The sequence below is a fragment of the Neodiprion pinetum genome, chromosome 3, assembly GCF_021155775.2.
Source record: "Neodiprion pinetum isolate iyNeoPine1 chromosome 3, iyNeoPine1.2, whole genome shotgun sequence".
Lineage (NCBI taxonomy): Eukaryota > Metazoa > Arthropoda > Insecta > Hymenoptera > Diprionidae > Neodiprion > Neodiprion pinetum.
The window spans coordinates 22,208,955-22,227,840 of NC_060234.1; the positions used below are offsets into that span (position 1 = coordinate 22,208,955).

An 18,886-nucleotide genomic window follows, 5' to 3' on the forward strand; every position below is an offset into this window, starting at 1 on the left:
ACTGCACCTCGTGTCAATTCTAAGGCCAGTCGCTCTTTCTCACAACCTCTCACTCTCTCTATCTCTTTCTCTTGACTCAGTCACTGCAGACAAGCTTCAACGCACACTTGACGCAGAAAGTTCTGCAGACCGGATTGCTGCTACGTGGCTTGCTCAGTCGCACATCCATATTGCCGACAACGACGATGGCGAAGCAGCAAAGTGCGCTACCGAGTACATCCCTTAATCGCTTGTACATGTAAGACTTAAGTAACACTCTGCCCGTGCTTTTGCACCCTGATGTTTTTGTCTCCTATCAGGTTATATTTTCCCGCTTTTTATCCTCCTGTCATTGACATCTTTCCGTCACTCGATACGTAGGCTCTTTACTTTAAACTTGAAGCCGACACAATTCAGAGTTATAATGCCGTATAATTCACGAGTTACTCGAACTGCGTGCAAAAACTTTGAAAGGAAATCAATGTTCTACGGTAAACCGCTACAAAGCGACTACCATACTACAGTATCCAATCGCGCGTATTGAAGTACTGGGTTATTCTTTACGAGGTTTCGGATTCTACACACCCTATACAAAGTTCAACGACTTCGCTGATTGAATAAGCTGTATTAATAGTTAACCTTGGTAACTTATAACGAAAGCTGGTTATACGGTCAGCTAAATGTCTTACTCCGCGCTATAGTGTACAGGTGGCCTTACACACTTCGTAGATAAGTACAACAACTCAAATTGAAACTTAGGAAGGAAATTCATTCTGTGGCGGCGATAAGTTGTACGATAGTTGTTCCACGATTGTTTGCTCTTTGATGAACTTGAAGAACTTATCGTGCGGATATCGCACGAAGAAGAGGGTATACTAAAAGTTCACACACGGTATAGTAACAGTTGGATTTGCCGTCGCGGTATGAGGGTCAGTTTTACACTGTTCAGACTGCAAAACTATATGCTACAGTTATATGTATAGTAACCATTGCGATAAAGAATCGGAACAATCGTCACAATGTGACGGTAAATCGGTCTGTTGCCGTACTGAACGCGAATCTTAATGCACCCTTTTCTCCGTGCAGCATCGAATTTCTGGATATTCCTTTCACGCTCTGGCAAATTCATCCTCCATTCTTGTTACCGGAAAACTAGAAAAGATTAGACTCACTGGTACAGGTGCCTTCGTCAACTTCTCGCGCGTGGTCCAGAAGAGTCGTGATCACGCACTGAAGACCCTCCGAGCAACTTCCAGAGAAACCGAAGAGGCCTCCGCATGGTTCACCCTCGACGCGAGCACAAACTCTGCAGCATCTGAAAGCAGGGGTAGATTGATAAGGGCTCCATGTTGGCGTGTGCAGAAATTTTCGGGTTATCGATGTCGGCGCCTCTCCCTACCCGCGAAACAGCCGGTGTGAAGGGTTGGAGTTGGGTCAAACGGGCAAAAATTGCTTAAACATTTACGACGCGTCGTGGTTCAGCTTCGCAATGTGCAATCGCGGTGTACACATTGAAAGAACAATTTTGATCGTGTGAAATTCAAATAGGGGAGGAAAGAAAATTCCTTTGTCAGAGAACTGGAGTGAATGTTCCCCCGGGAAATGGGATCCGATTGTAATCGTGATCAAGGAAAATCGAACAGAGAATATTACACTATGGAAAAAGCCGCGACTGATTGTGAATAAAAATAAGGGCAGTTCTATTCAGGTGGTATTATCGTGTTTCACATCTGCGTCCGATATGTAACATTTGTGATCGTAGATGCTTATTACGCAGCTTCTGTAAATTTCGGTTCACTGATCGGTCTTTTGAACCCCGGCCTTTGACGAGCCATGATTTATCGCATCAAATTTTTTAAGGGTAATACTCCGATCCACTTTACCCGATACTTTGATCTCTGGACTCTAACGTTCATTTTCAGGGTTAGCGGATCAGTCCTGTCAAACAATATAATAAATACTGAATTTTCGGAAATCGCACGTCAGCGTTTTTCTTCTTTTTTGGTTATCACATTCTTATCCTTTCTTTATCTAGCCATTTTTTCTCATTCGTACGTGCCGTCAGGACTAATCCGGAAACAGGCACTGGCTGCCTCTCGGGAAAAGTATAATAATCCGCATCTTCCAGACGGAAAAGTAAGCTGCATGATTTATCGTAGCAAAGGATTAATGCGATTCTCAAGTACATTTAAAGGTCGAGGGAACATTTTTCACTCCGATCCAGCGACCGTGGACGTTGGCTGCGGCACTGTGAGCCGTCGCGTCGCGTCTTATTTGTGATCCTGCAGGGTCCCAGTGCCGAAGTGTCCTTGGTGAGAAATTGGAATTCTACGTCACCGTACAAACCCTTGAGTTTTTGTCAATCCGGAATGCAATTTATACGGTTAAACAGCCGTCAATATCCTTCACAAGAAATGCAAACAACCATTCTACTTTTGGAGATGCGAAATGCTCCTGTTACCGAGAATTTTTAAAACCTTATGAATTTCTTGAACCAGTCTATGTTGGGGAAAAGGACCTTCAACTGCTGAAATAAAAGCGAAAATAAGCGGCAAAGAGACCGAGAGATCACCGGCTGAAGATAAGCCAAACAACAGTCTGCACTTGTCTGTTTGTTCTCGACCCGCGTGTTTTTTTACGGCTTCTCGTGCGGTATGCATATGCTGCAGTGGGCCGAGGGGTTACGAGGCATGCACTTGTGAGTTGGCGAGTCTGTGTTAAGAGAAGGGTAACGCACTTGCAAGGATCCCAGGTGAGGCCCCCTGGGCAATCCTCTTCCGTTAGCGAGTCGCATTCCAGCGGCGAACAGACGCAGGACAAGGCTCTCGCGACCGCAACTGACAGGACGACAATACCGCCGAGTAAAACGAGGGGGACTCTCATATTTTCGAGGCCTTCAACGCAGTTCGCGAACTCGTTACGGTTTAGCGAAGTGAGTAACACTATCCAAGGCTCAGAGCGAGACTAACGCTGGACTGGCTTCATATCATCCCACCGCTGCCACCATTAACCATCGTTCAACGATCGGCCAAACGTCTCGCACCCCAGTCACTGGCAGCACTCCGTTACATCGACGAATCTTATCCAATTTAACGGAAGGCGTACGGGCACGGAGAACCGCATCACAAATCACAAACCACTATCCGATATCAACACTTCAACTTGCACTCATCCCCCCACAATCCATATTCGATTTTATATTATAAGAAGTTGCAGAGACGATTGGAGCCGCGGTTTTATCGGCTAAGTATATTCTGCGCAATTTATTATCACCGTCAACTGTGTTCGAACGTCACGAATAGAGCCACCGGCGTTCACGATTTTCCAGAAGTTAATTACTCCTTGAACGCACAACAGCGAAACGAATGCATCATCGATCAATCACGAGCACTATTTCGACACAAGGAGTTTATTTCCAAACGGCGCAGGGAAGCGAGATTCCTTGTCGTTTGCTGCAGTCGGGATTTGGCCGTGTCACCGCGTTTCTCGACGAAAATCGAACGCTCGAACACTCGAACATGCGACGCGAAGTGTCTGCCACACACTGACGCTAAAAGCGTCGTGGAGAGCGAGCGTCAGAAAGGACTGCTCGCCTTGCGTCGGCGCCGTGCTTTCTCGAGCGCGAGACTTCACGTTTATGGATGATTTTTCTTCCCTAGATATTACGAGCCACAGTCTCATCCTAATGTGTGTATTGATCGTTATTGGACGGATTATGTAGCTACACGAAAAGTGATTCTTTTTGTTCAACGAAGCGGCGGGACTCAATTTACGACCGAGAGCTCTCTCGCCAGCTGCTGACGCCGCCCGTGTTTATACCGATCCTGTGTCATCTCCCCTTTTTCTTCTTCTGCCTTCCGTTTTTCTCCACAGCTCACAGGTATCCTTGTTTGGTGTGTGAATGAAGGCTAGGATAAAAATGAGGAAATACACTCATCTATGGTTCGCACACAATGGCACACCGGACGAAAGTGAGAGGTTATGGCTGACAGCGTCAACCTCGGGACTTTGCGGCCTCGGTTCTATCCGCCGGAAGATAAATCACCGAAAATTCCAAGTTCAATCTTATCCTTGTCGGTGGCACGACGAAAAAAGGTAAGGATAATGTATATCACCGCGATAGAACGAGCGTAATGAGAGTAAAACAAGTTCTCTGTCCTCTGGGACTTCCTTATGCGGTTTTAGCACGGCGGTAATTTCCTTCCACGATTGAACGGGCAGATTATACTTCGGTGTCCTGCAGTTGCTTGGCACCCTGCGGCAATGGCTGGCCGGCTGCTTTGGTAAGTGTGGTCAAAGTGTGACGTCACGAGGTAATTTATGCACGGTCAGCGGGGGCGGTAACGTTCCTCCAGAAACACAACCGAATAATTAATGCCTGGTTAGCACCGGAACAAATGTTATACATTGTACGTTAGACGGCGAAAGGGAGCGAGGAGTGAGGCGCGGCTTTCATCCACCCTGTCAGTGGCAACTTCTCGCAACCTTTCGTCGCGATGTTGAACTGTTGCGGTCATAACTTTTCTTTTTATACATTTTCAACTCGGGAGTAAAATGGTTACCCTTTTGTTCTTGATTTTTGAGTTAACTCTGAATAGCTAGGGTATTGGTGCGGAAAGATTTGTAAATACCCGTCATTATGCAGATGAAAAATACTACAAGTTTCATTTTGTAAGTTTAAAAATTTTGGAAATACTCGATAATATTATTGTTCAACTCTGCACCGATTCTACTTGAAACGACGGTTTCAAAAAAATATTATTCACACGATAGCTTTGAACCCGTCCGGACGACTTTGACAGGCAAAATAGAATGGTTCGTGTCGGAACTAGACCCTGTGAGCGGTCAATTCAAGATATACTTAAGTTCGATAAAATTACGGAAATCGTACTGAGTAAAGAGAATACCGTGACGGTATTAGAGGTTTCAGTTCCGACGATAACGAGTGTGTGGAACATGAAAATGCCTATTTTTCACGTAATGGACATCATAATGGCGTAGAGGGTGCAGATCGAGAATTTCATTCACGTGCTGAAGGTATTGCAACTTGATAAATTACAGACCATTTTTTTTTTTTAAACTTAAAATGAAGACAAATTTAATATCTTTCAGCCGTATTGACGTTGGTCATTTTTAAATCTTCCTGTGTCAATAGCAGCTGCTTAAAGTTTATTGAAAAGTCAAGAGCAAATATTTAATTTAACATCTTTGCAATAATATCGAGTATGAGAAACAAATGGCAGTATAAAATTGACTACCTGATAAAATAAAATCTGTCTTACAATTAGTGACTTGTAATTAGTAGAAAAATAGTGTTCTGAATAAAATGGGTCATCGCACAGTAAATTCGAGCTAATATACTAAGTTTATAACTTTTATCACAGCATTATTATTTTTTAAGAGATGTTCGTAGCTTAAGAATGTAGGAAAAACGACTTTCCCGTCATAAAATTAATAAGAAGTACCGATCTTTGGCCAACGAAGCCTCCTTAAGTGATCCCACAGGCTTGCGTGTTGTACAAACTGGGGCCAGCAGGCGTAAGCATTCCTAATTTTTTTCTTTGGAAAAACCAGCTTTACCACCGGTTCTACGGGGTGTTATAAATGACGGAATACATCGGGGAGCGGTTATCCTTCTCTGCGCGTTTATTTTATGGTCGGGTAAATTTTCAACCCGTAAAAGAAAGAGAGCCTGGCGAGACTCTACCATGGAAGATTAATTGTCTTTCGAAGAGCGAAGACGTACAGTCGCGATTTCACAGTTTAAACTCTGCATACATCATTGCTGCTGTAGGTTATGGGTTCAGCTCAGGGTTGAATAAATCTCTAACACATATCACATACCCAGCTACGTCTTCTTCTCTCTTCGCGTAGAAAGTATCCTTTTCATTTGGATTTTCATACCTGAGCCTAGTTTGACAATTTTCGCTACTTCAAAACGCGCGATACGTTATCGGCGACGACTCTGTCTACGGATAATTACACGCATGTTGATATCCGGCCACGTTTCGATCACGTGTGAGTGTAATTGGACACACAGCTCGATAAGCAAACACTTCAAAGCGAGGTGATCCGTGTCAGTGTCGGTATAGGTCTGCCAAGAGTTTTTGGGATCCGCAGATCCGGAGATACGAGGATTGAGAGGGACGCGTATACGCTCCTTTATCCGTCATGTATGTTGTAAGCCCCGTGTCTAACCGAACCGTTGCTATTTTCCGGGGATTATCGAGGCCTAAGCGCGTAGACTTTGCTCCGCGTTTAACAAGAAGTTGAATAATTAACCCCGATAACTACCGGCAGCATGGGAATATCACACATCTCCCCGCCCCGTGTAATTAACAGCCGGGTGTAATTTTTATGCCAATCGGTCCTGATAAGCTGAAATTGACATTTCATCCTTATCGAAAATTATTTCCAGTTTCTAATTATGGGAATGCGGTGCAGTACACGCGTGTATTGAATTACTTGACATTGTGAATCGATTCTGATCGATACCGATGTACATATTTCTTAAATGAACTGACGGCTAAGCACATTAATCTAGATTTAAATAGACTCTCGTTGAATTGAATTTCGTTCTTTTTTTAAAACTTACTGCCTTGTTTCATACTTTGAAATATGGATACAACACCAGCTGCAAAGAATATAAGAGATAGAAAAAAAAACTCTTCGGATCGTCTGCAGCAGATACTGATAAGTAATAAATATTGCGGATACTGCAAAGCTACAGCACTTGTGATCGTATAATATGAACCACGGAGCGTTTTTTCGCTCCATTATTGATCGCAAGAAATATGGCACCGCTATAGGTATATTTATTCAAAGGCTTCGTGAGATTTTGTTTAAAGAGACTAACATGGATAATTTTGTGTGAAAAAATTGTAATCTTTCGGAATTTGAAATCTATTTTAAGTTAGATACTCGGGAACTCCTAAAACATGTTTACTCCCGACTCAACGATAGTGTTAAATTTTTTTACCTCAAAAATGGGACGAAAGTGGCATGTTTTTCCCTCATAACTTTTTTCTCTCATTTGCGGGGAAAAAGTGGCATTTTTCTTTGAAAAAGTACCCATATACTAAATGTATGAATTTTTAAGAGTGAATTCATTCATTATTAATCTGCGTTCTCGATTCTACGCGTAAAAAATAAAAATGTATATTTCAATCTAGTTCTAAAATACAGGACTGAAATTATAAAGGAGAAATGTTTTTTCACAGTTTCTCAGGATCTATGTGAAAATTGATTTCACAGCCGAATGAATCGAGCTGTTTAACACAAAAAATTGATCCATTAGGTCATGATATTTTTAAAGACAGAAAATGCTACCGAAAATTGCAAGACAGAGGTGCAATTCGAAAACTGTACAATTGATCAACGTGTTTCTTGTAAAAAGTTATTATTTACAGACCGCAGTGTCGGTCTTTATTTTCAACTAACAAGTTTTTGCGAACGATGCCGCGATTTACACGTTCGTGAAAAAGCAATAACCGCGATCCGAAATAAAAAAAACCGGACAAGAAGGAATAGAACTCGTGCCCCGAGGGTCCCGTACAAACGTAATTCTTTTATTTTATGTGTTACAACTACAAATTAACTATTCTCGGACTTTCTTCGGTTACTTGTACCGTGAGACCTTGCTTCTCTCAAAATTTCATGATTCTACGTCAACGGGAAGTATCCTATAGATTTTGGTGAGTGAGTTTTCGGGTATCAAAACGTGTGACACAAATGGCCGCATCTTTTTGTTGCGTTGAATTAGAAGCTTCAATTTTTTAAACTTCCACGGGACCGTAGACCTTAGTATTTGATATTAATTTCAACTCAATACCTCTAACCGTTCCTGAGAAAAGGGGTCTTCACCGACGGACGGACAGACGGACGGACAACGAAGTGATCCTATAAGGGTTCCGACTTGACCTTTTGAGGTACGGAACCCTAAAATATCGCGGTTTCTCTGACAACGAGTAAATAAAATTGACATTATAATTCCGAGGCGTGTGATTTACTCGCTTATTCCACAGCCTCTATCACCAATCGATACCGGATCTGGCTAATGCGTTCCCTTCGATACACACACGCATCCTGTGTATGCTCGAGTTATTTCCAAGTATGCACACTGCTGATCTCTCATCCCTGTTGCTAGCATGCCTCGTGCCTTTGGTCGCCGTCCAACTTGCACCCTCCGCGTAGCTGGACGGTCTACCTATTTACTCACCCCCAGTCCAACGCGCAACCCTTTGATCAGGAACAAATCTCCTAACCGCGACCGCACAGGTCATGCCAAACCAACGAGAACCCGGCCACTTTCGTCATTTCCGTAAAAAATTTCACGATCTGTCAATCGGTGGTGAGGGATCTTCGCCTTATGAGTAGTTAATACGTGATAGCGATTCCTTTTTTTAACTTCCCGGTTCTCTGTTTTTAGTGAAAAAAGGTAGTTGTTGTAATCATCCCGAAAATGAAAAGTCTAGAGAATCGCCTTTAATCATTTTCAGATGGATACTTAGGTTTTGGATTTGATCGGTTCGGTACTGTTCGAATTATTTAAATAAAATAAAAATGATGATATCTTGAGAATGGATGACCGGGTTCGAATAAAAATTGGTACCTCAGGGTTTTTTGGGCTGCTGATCACAAATCGAAAGTCGGATTTGCGAAATTTGAATCTGGTGTCTTCGATATGTTGAAAAAAAAACTAAACACATTTGGATTTTTATGAAAACTGATGCTACAAGATTTTTGTGGTCGCTGGTCATAAATTCAAATATGGTACCTCACAGTGTTTTACTCTCTGAGCACGAATTTGAAATTGTGCTTTTAAAGTTCGAATAAGATAATTACTAAAATAATGACAAAACGAATTTGAAAACCGAAATTCAAAGGCTGGTTCATGGTCAGCCCGAACCCGCTTGTTTAATGTTATCTTCATTTGCAAAGTCTTGTTAGTCTATGAAATATGAAAACCGAAAGCCTTCATTTCCGGTTTTAATACACGAAAGGAAGATTTCACGTGCTATGGTTACTAGAAAATTCTAGTAAAATGGGTGTCGTTATAATAGCGATAGAAATTCGTCTTGGTGTACGTTAAAACTGTTACTTTATGTGAAAGAAAGAGAGAATCGTTTGAAGGAAATCCTTACAGAGAATATATGAAATATATGTTATAATCCATCTTTTTCCGCTCTATTAAATGAAATTGGACATCAGGTATATAATAATATAATGTACTATAACGAGGCGAAGAATAAAAATGCGAGCCACGTTAGTTAATACAATGAGAGGAAATACAAGAAACGTAAATGATGGAATCGGCTGGGGAGGATTTCGTTCGTAGATATATAATAAAAGTCGTATCGTATCTTCGGGGCACTATATCATATCGAAAACTCGAATTGTTGTGTGAAATAACTGCGAGAAAAGGGTTTTTGGTACAGCTTATTGCAAGGTATGATTGCTATACGGGGTTTAAATGCTATGAATTATTGCGCGCGTTTTGGGGTTCGTTGCGTACATACCATGAATGTCGAATTCCTGCTATACACGTTACATGCACGTGTTGCAATTAGGCTGGTATGACAATTAATCACTGACGAAATTATTGCGAGTTAGTATATGTGTGTGGTAATCGATACGCGGTATAAAGTGATGGAAGGGTCATAACGGAATGTCGGAGAAAATAATTGAAACGGTTGATCACCCTTTCAGGATAAATTTCATAGTTAATTTTAAATAGTTGCTATTTATAAAGGAAGGTTTCCAACTAACGAATAATTACACTGGCCAACGGTGGTTTTGTTGCCCTTGATATTTGAGTGGCCTCGGTAAGATTTCATGTCAACGACTCTAGAAGTGAGCGTACTTTTCTGAAATTGGCTCCAGTTATTTACTTCACCAACATTTTCATACATGACTCAAAAAATCAATATCGACATGACAGATTGGATTTTTTTTTGTTGAATAGTTTCGAAAGCGTTAAAATCCAAATTTTTTAGCGGGGGAACTTAGAGTAAAAAACGAAACTTTGACGAAACATCAAAGTTTCGAATGATCCGAAACCCGACGCTCAAACTTCCGAAAGGGTAAAATTCCGAGAGAACAAAGTGCCGAAAGAGCATAACTCCGACAAGTCAAAGTTCCGAAACTGCGAAAACGAGGCAATTCAAAAATCTGGACCATCGAAATTCCGAATGATCGAAGATTTTTAGTTCTGTGAATTTCTGGTAAAATTTTACCACTCTGATCTTTCTTTGTTTTCGATTTTCGATATTTTTACGTTCGGAATCCTGATCATTCTGATTTTCGGTTTATCTGATTTTTTACACCCGCTCGTTGAGTAAACTACACTGTGTGAGTATATTTTAATTTTCGGAATTTTACCCTATCAAAACTTTGCTCTACCGTAACTTGAATTTTCGGAATCTTACATTTCGGAACTTTGAACCATCGGGCTTCGGCCGTTCGAAACTTTGTTGTTTGGTAAAAGTTTGATTTCTTTACGTCAAGTTTCACCGCCAAGTAATTCGGAATTGGGCGCTTTCGGAACTTTTCAAATTTGGAACTTAAACCCCGCCCCTATTCTATTCGAACCGGCATACATAGTTGAGCTTTCCGTGGAGAGTTTCGGTCCATTGTCCGGTTGCTACGTGCCATTACCACCCTCGCGAGGTCGTCTAATGCCCTTTCAAGGAACGGACACCCGTTGAACGTACCTTCCAGGTACTCCTAAGGCACGCATAAACGCGCCAACATTATGCCCCCGATGTTCGGTAGCCGTTGTATTAGTTACACCAAGAACACACAAAGGAGCGGACTTTCCCTCCCGCTGGATATCCCGAGTTAGAAATAGGGCCTGGTTCTCTGGTTCCATCAATATTTGCCTCTACAACTTGCTGGAATAATTCATGCAATGAGAGAAATTTTTACATATAGCTGCGGCAATTGTACACTCTTTTAACTATTCTTTTTTTATTTCTCACCGTAACCAAACAATGCAGTTCTGGGTACGAAAGGCTAATTAGTTTTTCAGCTGTAACCAGAAAATCTACCATGTATCACCAGGAGGTAACAAAGTTGAAATTTTCAATTGGCTTCAGGTTAGGTTAAATAAAAGTACTGGTCTAAACACGAAGACACTTTTTTTTAAGTATATTAAACCACATTCAAGATATAGTTTACTTTGATTTTTGCTAAGCGCAGGTTTTATAAGATCTGAACATTTTCAAGACAAAACGAAGTAAGAAAGTTTCTAATATCGAGGATCAACAAACGTACATTTACGGAATGACAGAGTAATGAATATATTGAACAAGAATTAGACATGTGCATCTGTAGTTAAAAATGCATATTTCAATAAGTGCTGAAAAATTTGGTTGTATTTTACGAGTTTTTTCCGACTTTCTTCAAGTCATTTTGAATGAGCGCTTTGGAAATAGCCAATTGTATCACATCTTAGGGATGATTGAAAACGCTTTGCGGAATAGGACTCCGTTTTTCTTCCATAAGTACGATCAAAAAAATGTTGAAGTTAATCTGAAATCTTTACTTTCGGTCCTGATCGATACCTCATGGAATGCATCTACTATTTTTGTAAAGCAATAAGTTCTTTTAGCCCGTGGTGCAGGTGTTTTGGTAAAAATTAAAGAGTGATGAAAAGTGTGATTAATGAATTGCAAAGAAAAGAAAAAAAAATAAATAAAAATAGATAAAAAATGATTGCATTAGCTTTGCGGCTGATATGCGATGTAATTTATAATCATGACGGCGATTATCATTCTTTGTTCTGATTTCACTTGTATAGCACCCTGATTCCCAGGAAAACGTTTCCGCCTCTTTTCAAGAGAAAATTAGATTTTGGCCATCTTCCAAACCTGGAAGCCTGTTATCTCTTACATTTCGTTGGGAACGAAGAGGAAAGGCAGAAAACACTTTTACCTTATGTAATATTCCAAAATGAAAGTCAATATTACCACGAAATTTATAGACTCGAAAATTGTTACAGATCCTAAAAATCCTCCGTTAGTTAGGTGACACGTATATTTGCACCGACAAATTAAACAAAGAGAGAAAGCTTGTCTGTTTGTTCGAAGTCATTTCAAAAACCAGAAAAACCGATTTGGATAATTCTTGCAACATTGGAAAGTATGTTTCCTACATATTGACATAGCCTATATTTCATTGCACTGACTTCTCAGAGTACTTACAACTAGAAAAAACTGATTCAAAACCATGGTTGCTGTCTTACCAGAATTACCACGTGATATGAGCATCAAAAAAATGTAAGAATCTAAATGAATTTGAAAATCTGGAGGGGTAAGAATCACTGCTGTGCGATTAATCGGCTAATCGGCAAATTCGATTCACCGTTTTTTGGTTAATTTCGTTTTTAATAATCGATTGATCGAACTTGCCTCATAATAATTCTTCACATCAATCGGTATTACGAATCGCAGCTCATTTACAATGCTCGAATTATACTCGTCTATGATTAAAAACCGATGAATCGAAACTGTCGGTTACTCGACTAACCGAAATTCTCTATTTCTACATTTCAAGCTTCTACGAAACACTCTTTACGATTTCAAAAATTCGACACAACAAAGCTTTTATTCGACGACCATCCGCTCCTCGACCCTCGCCCATCACAGTCTTTTCGTTTTGCCGTGCCTTTTTCCATTCCGGTTCCTGCGTGTATCCTTCCGCTCCCCATTATCGATCCCCTTTATCGTATCTCTAGGGTGCAACCTTAACACTCAGTTCTAATTTCCTAATGAATTATTCCTCGTCGTTGGTTGACTCTAACGTAAATGACCTTTGTGCTGCGTTTATACCCGGATCCCGGTCTAAGCCCCGAACCGGCCGTGCGAGATTTAATAACAATTAATTGAACGGAGCGTGACGAGGCGGAGGAGGACGCTGTTTTCCTTCTATATCCACGCAGGTAAACGCGCGTGAAAACACGCCCGCCCCGCTAGGTACACAAGATTAATTAACCCCGTTACTAGCGTGGATTTATAAGAGAGACGCTACGCGGACCCGGATGAAAACGGGTTGTATTGAACAACGGGCCGGATAGCAGATCATATCGGATTTAGAATGGCGAATCGCTAAATAAAACCCCTATCATTCTGCTCTAATAACTCGCTGCAGATACTCCCGATTCCGTATCAATTCTAACGCGATAACTGCGATCTCGCGTCCGATCGGTGTCAGGCGCTTCGTTTCACTTAGGCGAACCTTTTTTTCCGTTCCTATTTCTCTTCCATACTTCTCCGTCTCTTTTTATTTCCCTCGGACGGATATTCGGAGACTCGGCTTCGTGAAAACTTCCCTCTGCTCGAAGAATTCATTCGTCGGTTGCGAAAACTAGCGATTTAATTGCTTATATTGAGTATACTCAGGAAAATTTTATTATTTGTAGTATTGAATTTTAGTAAAATATGGTTATCGTTACAATAACCGCTGTTCAAATGATACTGTTGGAATTTCAAGAAAATTTCACACAAATGACTGTTCAAAGTGCATGATTACAGTTGTCAAGGCAACATTCTCTGGTTACTGCAACATTATTGCAATATTTGTTTCTTTGGTTCACTATATTCTTGTGGTCGAATGAGCCAGCGACATTAATTCATTGCTACGCCCAAATCACATTACGTCTATAGTCACAAGAAAATATATTACGAGTGACCATAATCAAAAAGAATAGTAACACGTCCCAGAGTTTCTGGTTACAGGTACAAAACTATTTCTTAAGGACTGTATTACAGTAACCAGTGAAACTATAAATTTCTATCGAGCGGACGAGGTGTTCATTTTTTTCTGCGTATCAATTGAAAAAGTGAGTGAAATATTACGTTTCGGCGAGTGAAAGTTTCGACGTTGGTCACGAAGCACAAGACCTCTAGTGCAAATATTTATTGCCCGTTTCACCTTCCTTCATTTTTTTTCAGCACTTTGAGACTTTTTTGCGAAGCTCTCTTTCTCTCGAAAATTTTTTTTTTTTTTTCCTCTTTCTCGCTCTCATCATCGTAAATGGGTACCCGCAGTATATATTTAAGTATATGTATGCACGAGGATATTTTTCCATTACGCCGGAGTTTATCACGAGGCTGAATATGAAACCCGAGAACCGTGATGAATTCGAGGCGACGCGAGGAGAAGAGAGAAAATAAGAGAGAAATAAATGACGGTAAAGAAATAAAAATAAAAAATAAAAACATGGAGAAATAAACGAAGAACAATAAAGGATATACAAAGAGAGAACGAGATATAAAAAAAAAAAAAAATGGAGTAGACTAATCAATATACGTACATAGAGATGAGTGAAAAACCGGGAGAAAATTGCCCGGGTATCTGTATTACAGAGATAGCCAAATTGATATTCAGCCTTGAGATTTACATTCGTCGTCTTCAACGGCGATAAGACGCTGCGCCGTTCCTCGTTTCGTTTTCCCATCTTTCTTTCCGTCAAACACAAGAGCCGAAAAAAGAAGATAAAATAAAGGAAAAGCTGAAGAAGAAGAGGAAAAAAAAATCAAATTCATATGATATCGAGGAGTTTCCTCTCCCCTGCATTCGGCGTACACGGATAGCTACTTCGGTATGCTCCAGAGCCAAGAAATACTTTTCAACTTTTTATATCGCTCCCCCACTAACACACGAGCAACGTGTGTATTCGTGCTCTTCGCATCCGCACAAAGTTGACAATACGCGGAGAGCCTGTCCTCCGAATTCGGCGTGCCAACTTCTGTTTGGAAAGTTTTCCCCATCAAAATATAGAATTTCAACCGGTGGCATGTTCGCCGTTTCTTATCGTTGAAATTTTGAACCCACTTTCAGCTAACCAGCAGCTAGTTCTTATTCAAGGGACTTGCACGGCACAGGGTCGAGTTTCTACCTCCACGTTGGCTTACCATATTTCATTCCCGATTACTCGCGCAAACCCCGTGAGAACTTCCTCTATAGCGGGATTTATTCCTGCGAAAGTTTTTGAACACGCTATTTTCTCTGCACAACCGGAAGACCCGCCCAATTTACATGGCTTTGGAATACCGGTTGATGGGGCGATGGCGTGTCTGTGTGTGTCACAAAACGTTGAGATAATGGTGCTGAGAGGTTTGAGAGCATTGCATTAACCGATTCCGTAAGAGCTTTTGATACCGGGATACGCGATGGCTTCGAATTGTTTCGTCTTTCGACTTTCGAAGAAGAATTAATGAAGAATGTACCGTGAATTAAAGCCAGAGTTACAGCTCACGTTTAGGTTGAGCACCGTTTCCCGTTACGGCCGTCCAAAATGTCAAACATTATTTGTCGAGATAATCTGAATATTAGGAAATGTGGAAAACGATAAAAAATTCAGTTCGTACAATCAGTTAAGTCGATAATGGGGCAACTAGAATAGAACTGCCATCAAATTCTGTTAATCAGCACGATAATGGGAGTGGTGGAATACGGTGGTCAACCTGAATATGAGATGTAAGTCAAGTTGTTAGAAAAACTCACGCGATAATGTTTACTGAGAAATTTAACCTCATTTTTCAATGCGTTCAATTTTTTATATCAAGAAAATTCATCCTCTTGTTGACAAAAGTAGAAGCCTTAGGTGTGTATATTAAAAGTCGTACAAAGAAAGCGGAAAGGCAAGAAACCGAAAGCAAAAACTAAAGTGAGAAAAGAAAAGTAGGTCGAGTTACTTTAATCCTGATCCTCGAAGCGCTCGGGATAAAGAAATTATTGTAGACGATTTAAAAATGGAATTGTAACGAGCTGCTGAGTCAGCGTGTGTAGAAAAATTATTCCAGATTAAAAACAAACGAACATTTTAAAAACGTATATATATTTGTGGACAAAAAAGTCTCGTCCTGACTGTGACAGAGTGAAAAGAAAACACGTTTGCAATTATTTATACGCTTTAATGTGCTCGGGGAACAATAATAGGTTTTTGCAATGTTTTATTCCGATTACATTAACAAGTAAAATGAAGACGGCTTGTTCACCCTGCGTGCCTTAGGTTTCAACGCTGCGTTGCTGCGCTGATGATTCTGCGACTTTGACGCAGATCCGAGAAGAAAAAGGCGCGAAAAAAAGGAAGAAAAATACGGTGCAATTTGTTCCACGCGCTTTGAAATTCGAGCCCCAACCATTTGTGTCTTGATTCAAAGAACCCTCCGCGCCCGTGGATTTTTCTTCCCGCAGTGAGATGGAAACGAAGCGAGAACGCGAAAGAGCGACAGTGCGAATTCGAAGCAGGTACTTTCCTTCTTCAATCTGCCGTTTTCGCCGCGTTCTCAGCTTAATTATGACGCTGAAGTATCAGAATTGAAGTCATACAAGTGGCAAAAAATGTTGCCGAAGACCGAAAGCGAAGTGGTGAAAACAGGTTCGAAGGATCGGTGTGCTTTTGTCGCTGGGGTGGAATTTTCCCAAAAACACACGCTCGGCCTGCATATGTTTGTGCACAAGTACATTCGCAATTATATTAGATACAAGAAGCTGCACGGAGGTTGGAATTATTTTGGAGTCTGTGGGCGCTACGAGCCCTAAAGCTTGGGGTTTAATTCAATTGTTTCCTTTCTTCGCGTGACTATATTATCAAAACGTTTCTACTGTCTCGTTCGCAGGTCAAATTTATGCCATCGGATTAACCGTGGCAAAAACTCCAACGGAATAAAGCATTACCCAGGCACCCTGGAAAAAGCAGCCCCCATCTCTCCCTCTCTCTCGCTCCCCGTACCTTCCATCTCGTTGTTCCTAAACTTTGCACTCTTCGCGCGGACGCCAACTTTCGGTAAAAATAAATCAATCAATATATTAGCTGGTTAAATACGGGAAAGAAAGATTCGCTCGACCACGAAGTACGCAAAGTGTAGAGAAATTTGTAGCGAAATTTCTTCACGTTTGCAAACGAAATTGTGCGAATTTCTTCTTTTTCTAATGGTTTTTTACGCGTGAAAGAAATACAATTTTCAAGACGGGTTTTTCTTTCCTAGCCATCGTTAGATAAAATTTTCCGCTTTTGAAAGATTTGTCAACCCAGACGCCAAACCAGATGTGATCTTCTTTTCTGAACTAAGTTTCGAATTTCAACTTTGTCAATACTAGACAGAGGACAGGTACAGAAAGGATCAAATTTGTTTTATTTTTTTTTTATCTTTGGTGCAATTCCTTCCCTGCAGGTTCGAGTTACACAAAGAATACTGAGAACACATTTTTTCCCCAATTTCACCCCTACTTTAGAGAAAAACTGCACTTTTCACCATCGCGAATTCTGATTTACCATCGAAAAATCAGAGAGAGCTATTTCCAGTAAGAATGGTATTTTCAGTGGTGATAACGCGTGTGAATAGTATCCAAAAAATGTAATATCGCGTATGTTTAAACAGGTCACGTGCTATATTGCCAGAGAAATGTTATACTGTGTAATTATATTTAAGCCGGAGAATCCCAGCTCCATCCGTTTGTCTCTCTATGAGCGTGTTTGCAGCCTCGGGAGCCTACATATGTACATTCTCAGCATACCAACGTCTCGCCGGTATTCTGTATATACATATACCTATATTCATTCCAGTTTACACTTTCCCGGTTTACATAATGCATTCTATGATAACACCCATATATATATATATATATATAAGATATATATATGTAGGGTAGCGAAGAGCTGCTGGTACAATAAAAAGGAGTACTCTCTTCTCTGACAAGTACCCTTGTCGTAGATTCTTTATAGAGTATGTATTACCGAGTTTACATACCAGCTAGGGGATCCTTCCTCGAGTATTTTGCAATGTGTCGGTTCAATATACTCGCCACCGCGGCGAGCAAACAACTTCGATCACTGACTCGCACTGTCGCTCTCGTAATTTTACATCTGTAACGAATTGAACGACGTGTGATAATTTTTACAGATCTTTTTCCCAAAAGAAAAGAAAATTCCAGTAATATCTACAGCAATGTTCGTTAATAGGTTCCCAGTGGCTCACTACTTTTTTAGAATCAAAACTAGAACGAGCTTCCTTTCTAATCAAATTTTATGTGCCAATGACTAGCGACGCGTGTGACAGGAGAAACTATAACGATACGTTGATCATAGGTGAGTAAATTTTCTGTATGAAGAAAACTCGTTTGAGTGTTAATTTCAAAAAAATTGAGACTCACTGAAAACCAATAATGAAAATTACTGTATATATTTATACATTGTATATGGGGGATTTCACGTCAAATCGAACGAAAAAAGGAGATTTTTTCCCTAACCACTTTTGATGTTTTCGCGCATTTTCTCACTAGAAGTTCGTATTGAAAGCATCAAATCTAAATTTTTTCAAATTTTCATGACTAAGCATTTTCTTATCCCAGCTAGTCGAAAAATCGTCTTGTCACGATTTCTCATTTCTTGAAACTCAGATGACACATGGAATAAGTTCCTGCACAGAAGTTTCGCATCGTTGTATGAAATTTCTAAAAATAATTTTGTGCGATTTTTCGTGCCTCGTTAAAGTTCAATTTTTATGAAAAATCTTCGAAAATCTTTCGTAACAAAATAGTGCCTTAATCGAATTGGCTGAATGTTTACACAGCATGTCTTTTTCAATACCAAAGATTGTCTGTAAGTTTCGTAGTGGGCGGAAAAATAGTTCAAAAGTTACAAGTAATAGTTTACATGAAACTGTGAAATTTCTCATCCACACGTACCATAATGCGGGGCGGTAAAAACGGTGAAAGTTGTACAATCGGTATTACGATACGTAACAAATCGTTGAATTCTTACCTTGGATGAATACGCTTCAAAAATATTGTCCGGCAACAGAGAACTCACGAATCGTAATAAATAACAGACTGAAGTACGCTCCTCAAGAAAAAGTCGTCAACTGTTATAAACAACACGCGCAACAATTGACGATCGCGC

The 18,886-nt window shown here is 40.5% G+C and overlaps 1 protein-coding gene and 1 long non-coding RNA gene across 3 annotated transcripts in view; both read right to left on the bottom strand.

Moving 5' to 3' along the window:
* cmpy (crimpy) overlaps positions 1 to 3,508 on the bottom strand; it is a 183,799-nt gene extending 180,291 nt beyond the window's left edge. Inside the window, exons 1-2 of one of the 2 annotated variants that reach the window (XM_046615301.2) lie at positions 2,717 to 3,508; positions 1,152 to 1,294 (exon numbers count right to left, since the gene is read on the bottom strand). In XM_046615301.2, the coding sequence (XP_046471257.1) occupies positions 1,152 to 1,294; positions 2,717 to 2,862 (289 nt within the window). In that variant the 5' untranslated portion in view covers positions 2,863 to 3,508. The remainder of the gene's footprint in view (positions 1 to 1,151; positions 1,295 to 2,716) is intronic. The other variant, XM_046615300.2, reaches the window with a different exon arrangement.
* A 6,817-nt stretch (positions 3,509 to 10,325) lies between these two features.
* On the bottom strand, positions 10,326 to 18,842 carry LOC124213721 (uncharacterized). Its single transcript, XR_006881951.1, has 3 exons — positions 18,749 to 18,842; positions 17,736 to 17,851; positions 10,326 to 10,871 (listed from the first exon to the last, which is right to left on the bottom strand). It is a non-coding gene; the product is annotated as an uncharacterized lncRNA (long non-coding RNA).
* Positions 18,843 to 18,886: the final 44 nt, after the last annotated feature.